General features: G+C 40.1%; 1 protein-coding gene across 2 annotated transcripts in view; it reads right to left on the bottom strand.

Moving 5' to 3' along the window:
• The window catches only part of PRRC1 (proline rich coiled-coil 1), a 38,061-nt gene that overhangs the window by 5,120 nt on the left and 22,922 nt on the right, over nucleotides 1-10,019 (bottom strand). For both annotated transcript variants that reach the window (XM_019635413.1, XM_019635412.1), the window contains one exon: nucleotides 7,006-7,108. In XM_019635413.1, the coding sequence (XP_019490958.1) occupies nucleotides 7,006-7,108 (103 nt within the window). The remainder of the gene's footprint in view (nucleotides 1-7,005; nucleotides 7,109-10,019) is intronic.

Raw genomic sequence — 10,019 nt, 5'->3', positions numbered from 1 at the left:
AAAAAAAAAAAAAAAAAAAAAAAAAAAAAAAAAAAAAAAAAAAGAAGTACAGAATTAAACATCTCAAGATGGGTAAAAAAAAAAACAGGGAGGAAAGCTGAATAGCAAGGATAAAAGGAACCCGCATTTGTACACACATGTTTGTATCTTCTTAATTTTGAATCTCATGACAAAAAATATGAAACAATGACAAAAGGAAAAAAGGCAAAATATAAAGCAAATGACACCCACTGAATACCACTCTTCAGAGTGAACCCCATTAACAGTTTGTTGCATATCTTTCTGGGCCTTTTTTTCCTATTCACTTATATACATTTTAAAGTGTACATGTATATATAAATGTACATATAACTGAAGGTGCCAAAAACATGTATACACATTTTAAGAAAGGAAAAAACTATCAAAGTTGTAATGCTCAGTATATATCGATAACAAAAGATGAACACAAGTCACATTTGACTTCTGCAATTACAAGAGATGCTCAAAGTGGTTACCATCAGTGTCCAGATACTTCTGATTATGGCAAACAACTGCTACAGCAACACTGACCAGTGTCCACTTGCATACATTTTTTTGGCCTGCCATATATGGATCATACTAGAGTCAGTTTATTACTTATCAAAATTTACCTATGACCTATTGCTATTAGTATACATAGCTATATTTTATTAGTATATATGGTTTTGATGCTTTGTTCTTCAAGCATTAAATCTATTTCTTTCCAATATGTATTTCTAAAGATAAAAAACTATCCTTCTGCCATGGTCAGACATCTAGCACAGGGATCAGCAAACTTTTTCTGAAAAGGACCAGATAGTAAATACTTCAGGCTTTGTGAGCCAGACATTCTCTACTGCAACTATTCAATTTACTGCATTACCAAAGCAGCCATAAACAATATGTAAACAGTACATAAATAAATGGGCAGGGGTATGTTCTAATAAAAGTTCTTTACAAGAACAGGCAGTCATGTCAGATTTGACTGTGGGTCACATTTTTGCTGAGCCCTGATTTCCAATAACGTAAAAGAGTGGTCGTGATAAAAGCATCCTTATAATTACAAGGTTTCTAATGTTTTATCCTTAGGTCTGATATTTGCTTTCATTATCCATTGCATACATACCTTATAATCCTAATTAGCTAAGAGTTATCAGTATAGTTATTATATATAATAAATGTTTCAACAAATCTATTGAAATCATTTTTCTCCTTTAATCTGTTCATGTGTTGAATTACATAAATTGATTCTCTATTGTTTGAACCATTTGGCTATTCTTGGGACAAATCCTTTTTGGTTAGGATATAATGTTGACTTCAATAAGAAATATATATTTGGGGCCGGCCGAGTGGCGCGTTGGTTAACAGCTGGCTTGGGACGCCAGCTCTGAGCAGCAGGGGCCCAGTTCGGATCCCACATGAGGGCCAGTGACACTGCCCTCTACAGCTAAGTTGGTGAACAGCGGCTAGACCTGGAGCTGAGCTGCCATGAGTCACTGGCTACGGCGTAGGCTGCAGCCCCTACTGCAGTGGGCTGCCATAAGCTACAGTGAGCGGCCGACAGCCGGTGCGAGCTGCAAAGCGCCGCTGTGAGCAGCCGTCCAGAGGCCGGCAACTGATTTGCTTCACCCAGGAAGAGCGGGAAGAGCGCAATGATGGTGCCAACGTGGGCCAGTGAAGCAACGTCCTCCACAACTAGACTGAAGAGCAAAAGGACAGCAACTTGTCTGTTCCCCTTCCCCCAATTCCCCAATAAAATCTTAAAAAAAAAACAACGAAATATATATTTGGTCTTCAAACCCTTGGAATTCCCCAAGTGATAACAGCTAAAGTGATAAAGGGCCTTTTTTTATGTTAATGAGGTGACCTTTGAAAAGCCTTTATGCTACCTAAGGATACCCCTTGGTTGTGACTGTGTTTAGAGGGTTTTTTTTTTGGTTGATACTTTCAGTATCACCCCCCAACTCTAGGGAGAGATGAGGGGCTGGAGGTTGAATCAGTGGCCAATGATTTAATCAATCATGCCTAGGTAATGAAGCTTCGATAAAAATCCAAAAGGAGGGGAAGGAGGGGGTTCAGAGAGTTTCTGGGTTGAATATGTGGAGATTGGGGCGAGTAGTCCCTCAGAGCATCAAAGCTCCACGTCCTTTCCCCAAACCTTGCCCTCCGCCTCTCTTCCATCTGGCTGTTGCTAAGTTCTATCCTTTTATAATAAACCAGTGATCTAATGAGTACACAGGTTTCCTGAGGAAGGGGTGGTTGGAACCCCCAATCTACACTTGGTTGATCAAAAGCACAGGTAACAACTTGGGCTTGCCAAAAGCATCTGAAGTCTCGGCACCAGTCTTGTAGGACTGAGCCCGTAGTCTGTGGGATCTGATGGCATCACAGGGTAGACAGAGTCAGAATTGAGCTGAACTGCAGGACACCCAGGTGGTGTCCCAGAACTGCTTGGTGATGTGGAAAAACCTTCCCGCACACTGGAATTGGGTCCAAAGCCTAAACAGTTGGTGTTTGAAGTGGTATTTGCTAGACCGGTCCTAGCTCACAGAAACATTAGGTTTGGGAAGAGAAAGGATGAACGGGTGGGGATGAGGAACCTTTGATTCATGGGTGGCCACATGGTCACCTGTGATACAGAACAGCAGTTTGTGCTGCGATCAGGTCCTGAAGGTTAAAGTCACCAATGGAATTTAGAGATTGATCCTCCTCCTGGAGAGTAGGTTCACTGGTTATATAAGGAAATGCGAACTATTAGTAGTAAGAAAAAGGCAAAACATTCAATCCCTAGGTTCTTGTAACCTATAACAGCTAAACTAAAAGTCAGAGGGAATGCTGGGTTGGGCCGCGATGCTAGACCAAGCTCAGATACCGGTCTGAGCTTTAGCCACTTGCCTCAAAGCCACCCCCCAGGTAAAAATTGTACAGAAACAATAGACCTCTGGTCACTAAGGTAGTCAATGTGGAGGGAGGGCAAAACCAGGGAACTACTGAACCTAGCGGCTAGAACAGGAAGTTGTTCTTTCACTTTGTGCATTGGTACCATCTGCTTGCTGGGGAATCTTTACTAAGGTTATGAAAGCGACTGATTTAGGAGGAGTATCTTTGGTTTTGAATGCTGCAGAGACAAGAAACCTGACCAGCAATCCCTTGAGACAGTGGTTAGCCAGATTAATTAGGATAAAGATTGACCAAAGGGTCAAGATCCCTTGGCTCAATCCCTTGCAGGGGACACAAAGCCTTTTGCCACAATAGTGGGTAAAATGGTCAGAGGGCAGAGAAGTTTCCGGGACTCCTTGATACAGGTGTCCCCGAGCTGTGGTACCAAAATCCATTGGTAGAGCCGGGAATAGTGCTACAATTAAATAAAAATAACATGAATGGTTGATCAGATTATGAAAGTTTAAGCAGGTATTACATAAAGAAGTTATGCCTCCTTTACCTGAATGTTTTGTGGGAATAGATATGGCTGCTAGGGAATACTTTCCCTCCCTAGTATTATAAAACCAAACTCTGTTGATGAAGTACTAATGGAGACTACAGTTAGGAACACAAGAGTTGATGGAATTACTGTAGAAGTTTGCAGGACAACTGGTATGTTTCAGCAGGCTTGTTGTGAAATGGCTGCGTTTCTTTTATCTGATTTTATTTTGGAGATGGACACTGTATCTCACTGGGGTACATGTCCCCTACCTAGTACTGTGAAACAGAAGGCATGTAAATCTGCCCTTCAAGCACTGCTAATTAAACATGCTTTATGGGCATCAGTAAGACCCTCTGAGCCCACAGTGTAGTCCAGAAGCTGGAGTGCTGGGAGGGACACAATCTCCGTGCCACAGCCTTACGGGTAACATAGATTGGGGCTTTATGGCAACAATCTGTGAGTGCCTCCCAGCAATAACTACTGGACTTTGGACTAGAGAATTTCCATTGGAGGGGCATTTACTACCTTGCTGTTGGACATTATTGAAACCACTTCTGTGACTGAAGGACATAAACTGATCTTGAAACCTTGAAACTGACCCTGCCTAGGAGGATGCTGAAGAAACATGCTAACAGGGATGGCAGTGCCCAGAAGAGTTCTGTAATAATATGGAAATGTTTAATACAAGATCATGCTGCCGCGGAATGCAAGGAGGGGATACAAGCAGAGAGTCTCTTTTTCTCTAGGACCAACTGGAGCCACCTGAGGAGCTGCTGAACCTACTGCCATGCGGACAGTGCTTGGTTCACAGATGGCAGTTGCAAGGTGAATGGAACACCCCATTGGGAAGGCCACAACTCTGACTGAAGAAGGTAAAAACAAACCAGCTGGGTGGGCTGAAGTGCACGCTGTTTTCCCAGCAGTGCTAGAAGAATTGGACAGTGGTAAACTCTGCTGTGTTTTGGTTACTGCTCATGGGTAGCGGCCAATGGGTTGGCCGTATGGGAGCCTGGCTTACTGAGGGGACGGTCCAGGGGCTGAGGGAAAAGGCACTTGCTAGACTAGGGGTGCTGTTTGCAATCTAGCCCAGCCCAGTGGCCAAGCCTAATGTCCCTTCCAAAGATGGAAAAGTCAGGTATAGATGGAGAGAAGGAAAAACAGTAGCTGTGGGTAAAGCAATGAATAAAGAGTTTATGTAATGAGGGAAGTTGAATTATGCTAACAACTCAAAAGGCTCAGTGCAAGGGATATTATTGTCTCTTAGCTCGATTATACAGGCATACCTCATTTTATTGCACTTCACTGTACTCTGCTTCAGGTCTTTTTTTTTACAAATTGAAGGCCTGTGGCCACTCTATACCAAGCACCACTTTCCAACTGGCTCAGATGATGGTTAGCATTTTTTTTTTTAGCAATAAAGTAATTTTAAATTAAGCTATGTACATTGTTTGCATACCTAAACTACACTATAAACATTACTTTTATATGTACTGGGAAACCAAAAAATTCGTGTGACTCGCTTTACTGAAATATTCGCTTTACTCCGGTGGTCTGGAATGGGCCCCACCCTACCTCTGAAGTGTGCCTGCACCCGGTGCCTAAGAGGCTGAAGCCACTTCTGCTTTTGGAACCTGAACAGATCCAATAGAAGCCAGTGCACAAACCTGAGTGGCCTCTCCCTGGGAAGGCACTTTCTCGTAAATGGCCTGGCTAGCTATTAACGACTGAATGGGAAGCTAGTGCTGTGCCAGTATCTTCTGACCTTTATGATGCACTGTAAGAGATCTGTGTCTGAAGCCAGGAGGTGGATGGTAATTGTGTGCTTTATAAGAACATATATTTGGTCTTCATCCCAGTTTCTGGCACAGAGCTCCTAAAACTTGGAATTTCCTAAGTGATAAGAGCTATAAACGCATCTTGTTATGTTAATAAGGTGACTTTTGGAAAGCTTCATGAAGGTAATTAAGGTTGAATCATAGGAAACTGCTAATATTTGACTGTTTATGACTTCTGAGACAGCAGTATGGGTCAACCTAACTTTTATTCCTAAATCAACTGTGGCAATTTATACTTTCCTAGAAAACCAACCACACTAATTTTTCTAATTTATTGGTATAACGTTATGCATAATATTTGCTTACAATCTTTTTTTTTTTAAGTTTTTTTTTTTTTTTAATTGGGGAATTGAGGGATGGGAACAGCGCTGGGGAATTGGGGGAAGGGGAACAGCGCTGGGGAATTGAGGGAAGGGGAACAGACAAGTTGCTGTCCTTTTGTTCTTCAGCCTAGTTAGGAGGATGTTGCTTCACTGGCCCAAGTTGGCACCATCATTGCGTTCATCCCGGGCGAAACAGATCAGTTGCCGGCTTCTGGACGGCCGCTCACTGTGGCTGCTGGCTACACACGGTAGCCCATGGCAGCCCACTGCAGCAGAGGCTGCAGCCTACGCCGTTGCCGGTGACTCACGGCAGCCCAGCTCCGGTTGTACTGTTGTTCAGCATCTTAGCTGTAGAGGGCAGTGTCACTGGCCCTCATATGTGGGATCCGAACCAGGCCCTCTGGCGTCCCAAGCCAGCTTTTAACCAATGCACCACTCGGCCGGCCCTGCTTACAATCTTTTGATCACCTTCATATTAGAGTGAGCTTAACGTTAACATCTATAAAAATGCTTTCTTGAACTTCTGAAAAGAAATTGTGGTATAAATAAAATTCAATATAATTCCAAAATTCTAGGCATCAATTCTTAGTCCCCATCTAAATTGTAAACCCCTGAGAGCCACAAGTTGCTTTCAGGGACTCTATAAACACATATGCCAAATTTACATCTGAGTGTATCATGTATTTTCTTGGGAGAATACCCAATAGTTTCATCAGATTCTCAAATGCCCAAATTCCCAAAAACCTTTGAGACAGTTTTGAAATAACACTGGACAACTTACATAAGTACAAACATGATGAAAATTTTACAAAATGGAGGATAGAAAATCAGTCAACAAAAATACCACTTAGGAGTACAAGGATTTTGTTCAGGAAAGAATTAAAGGGAACATGTAAAAAAATAGAAGGAATCAAAATCATTAATACATTGATGCTTACAATCTTCTGCAAACAATGCAGACAGGTTAAAGACATGCCTTTCACTAAGGTTTCTAAACTTTTTTTTTTTTTTAAATATTTGTTTCTGCTTGTTACTAAATATGAACGAACTAAGAGAGGAAGATCAAGACAAAGAAAGAGGACATGAAAGTAACAGGAGAAATAAAATGGGGGGTAAAGAAGAAACTAAGTGAAAGGCGAACATAAAACCAGCAGAAGAGGTAAAAGTTTTTGATCTTAAGGTAAGAAAACAATTATAAAAACAAGAAAAAAGTGAGGAAAATAGTGACTAACCATGTATTATGGTTACTTTTCAAAGACAGCTGGGAAACAAAAATAGAGAGGTACTGAAACATGGAAGGAATAGGAACCTAAAAAGCAAAGAAAAAAGGCTATTTCCAACAAAAAACATAACCACATTTTTATTTTGAAGACAATACTGCAAGTTTCTCTGGAGCATAATGAAAAAAAAAAAAAAGATAACTAACCTGTTGTACGAATTCCGAAGGCACTGGTGTAGCTTGTGTAAATGTTTCTAGATGAATGCCATGGACAGGATCTTCAACTATCAAACAACCCACGTCAAACCATCTATAACAGAATATGAGTTACAAGTTATGTATGTACTAAGTCAAAGTTATAGTGAACAGACAAAAAGTCAAATTAAGTAATATCATTCAGATAAAACATGATCAGATTTCAAAAAGGAAATTTTTTTCTATTAAGTTTTTAAGAGGGCAATCCAGATAAACAATATATAAAATTATCCTGTTGGCTTAATCCCAAAAGGAGAAAAAGAATGGGAAATAACAAAGAAAAAAATGGAAAATTATTTATCATGGGAGTTCCTTTTCTTGCTAAGATGAGGGCAGAAGAATGGGAATGGGGTACTGAAATATGCAACAGAGAAGTTCACTCATTTGGGCATGCAAATAGCTTGTCATGAGTTAACATTTAAAATGTCACTTGAGAAAATATGGGAAATTTTATATTACCATCTCTATCATCAACATAGAGTCAACTAGCAAAGTTATTAGCAAATTAAAAAATAAGGTCATTTGGAGGCAATAAAACCTTTCCTGATTTCTGATAAATCCTTCTAATCACATTTTCTGAATTGTTCACAATGAATCAGTCTTTCAAAACATCTTCATGAAATAAAAAAACTTCTATTTAAAGATACTTGTAAATTACAAAAAGTGATACATTTTTAAATTGACAAGTGAAGTCAACTATAACCCCACCAGCATTTTATAGCTAACCGGAATCATAAAACTACCAGATGCCTTGAAATCCCGAACTTTAATAACAGGATATTTAGCAAGAAAATGTTCAGTGTCTGTTTAAAAAAATATGTAGATCTAATAAAGTCCAAGGAAATATAAAGTGCATTAGGAGACTTTAGATATTCAAAGAAGTATAAATAGAACGAACAAAAAAACAAGTATAAACAGAGTAACATAAACGCCCTTGCTGAGTATTAAAATGGCAGTTTGTAATATGTATATCTGTAGTATTCATAGCTGACAACTGTTTTAAATTAACATTAAATAGTATTTATTTTATTTGGTATATCCATCACTATTTTGCTAAATTTTATTTTGTATGATTTGTGTATAATGCAGATGGTAGAGAGTAACTGTAGTGACTCAGCTGTTAGGTATGGACTTCCTGAAAAGCAGATATTGATGGTAGATGTAAAGAGACTTTTGTGATGCCAGTGAATTCACTTTAGAAAACTTTAAGGTTCCCTTCAACTCAATTAACCTAAAACTGCAGTTATCTGTCATCCCCATCAAAATCTCTTCCATTTCTTTCACTACTAGTGCTGTTGGGTGAGGAAACTTTCAGTTTTCCTCCCGATCTTCAACTTCACCTCCCTCCCCACTTCAGGACAAGCGGTAATCCCCACTGACTGTGTTCAGGGATATCACCGAGGATCTCACTCCCTTTCCTCCTTCCCTCGCCACACACAGGGTTGGGGAAAGATGGACTTAATCAATCCTATAAGGAGGCCACTTTGACTTGAAAAAGGCTTAAGAAGAATAGCGGTTCCAAAATATTTAGATTTCAAGTGGCAGAAAAAGTTTCAAAAGAGAATCTGGGGAACTGATATAGGTGTGCCAATTTGTATTTTACAAAGATAAGCCACCTCCTATCACCAGTCAATTCACAAAAGAAAGGATATTTTAACACGCTTTAGCACCTTTAACATATAACCCCAAATTTTCCTATTTGATAGGTTCATGTCAGAATGTCACATTTTTCCATGTGTGTTACAGAGCATGCTCATTTTTCTCATGTAGCATGAGCTGATGATGCTACGTCACAGACAGCTAGCTAGTCCCACACTGGCTCTGCTCTTCGCTAGGGGCCAAACACATTTGGGATTTCTTCTTTTGGTTGACTTGCTCTTTCTGGATTGGTCTTTCCTTGCCTCAGTTATAAGCATTCATTTCCTTGAATTTTCTTCTGTGCCTTTAGTTCCCATAGGAACACTGTAGAGAGAAGTAGCCAAAGAAGGAAATATCAAGAATTTGGGTCCTGGCTTTGCTGTCTGTTCTCACGTACTCCCTCTGTCCCCTCTGTGTAACTTACTATCACAACCTTTCTGTCCTTTCTCTTCCCTAATCCATACTAGAAACCATCAACAGACTTCCTAATACTATTTACTATTCCTAATCTTCCTAATATGCTACTCTTCTGCTCAAAGGAATTTGGTAGGAAAAATACCCCATCTAGGTACGACAGGGCAATTTACGGCAGGCCAATGCTGCCAATGAAAAGCTGGATATCGTGTAGTGAAAGGTAACAAAGAGAAACAGAAGCAAGGAGGACAAAGGGAGTAACATTCCAGACAAGGAGGACCGTTCAAAGGTGAGCTGAAGATGTTTGGCTCACCCTGAGTGCAACTCAGCTTAGTCTGTATACTATACTACCCAGTTCCACACACCCACAACTCTCTTTATTAGAGGCAAGGGAGACTCTTCTCAAGATGACTGAGGACTCCATAGTTTCTTATAAACAATATCTGGCTTTCAAAGATTACTAGGCATTCAGAGAGCAACAGATCATCCAACCAAGAGGAAAGGCTAAAGGAGGCCCATATGTGACCCACACAGTGCAATTATAGTTACTCTAAAATCCTGTCTACTAACTCATGTATCCAAGAAAAGAGAGGTAAAAATAGTGAAAACAGATGAAAAGATACAGATATTCAACAGATAAACTGAATCTATTAAAAGAAAAGAATTCAATGTATGAGTGAACGGCCGGCTGGACACAGAAGGCAGGATTGTTGAACCTTAAAGACTGATGCATAGAAAATACTCAAACTGAAAAACAAAAACCAGAGGGGTAGGGGAAGCAGCGACAATGTGAGAAATGTTCACCCTTTGACAGTATGTCACAAGCATGTAATTAGTGTCCTAGAAAGAGAATGAAAGGAAAACAGGCTGTCTGTTGATGGTTTCTAGTATGGATTAAGGAGAGAGGATACAAC

Source organism: Hipposideros armiger, unplaced genomic scaffold, assembly GCF_001890085.2.
Source record: "Hipposideros armiger isolate ML-2016 unplaced genomic scaffold, ASM189008v1 scaffold_21, whole genome shotgun sequence".
NCBI classification, from domain to species: domain Eukaryota; kingdom Metazoa; phylum Chordata; class Mammalia; order Chiroptera; family Hipposideridae; genus Hipposideros; species Hipposideros armiger.
The sequence above is the reverse complement of the archived record's forward strand: the minus strand, read 5'-3'. Positions and strand labels throughout refer to the sequence as shown.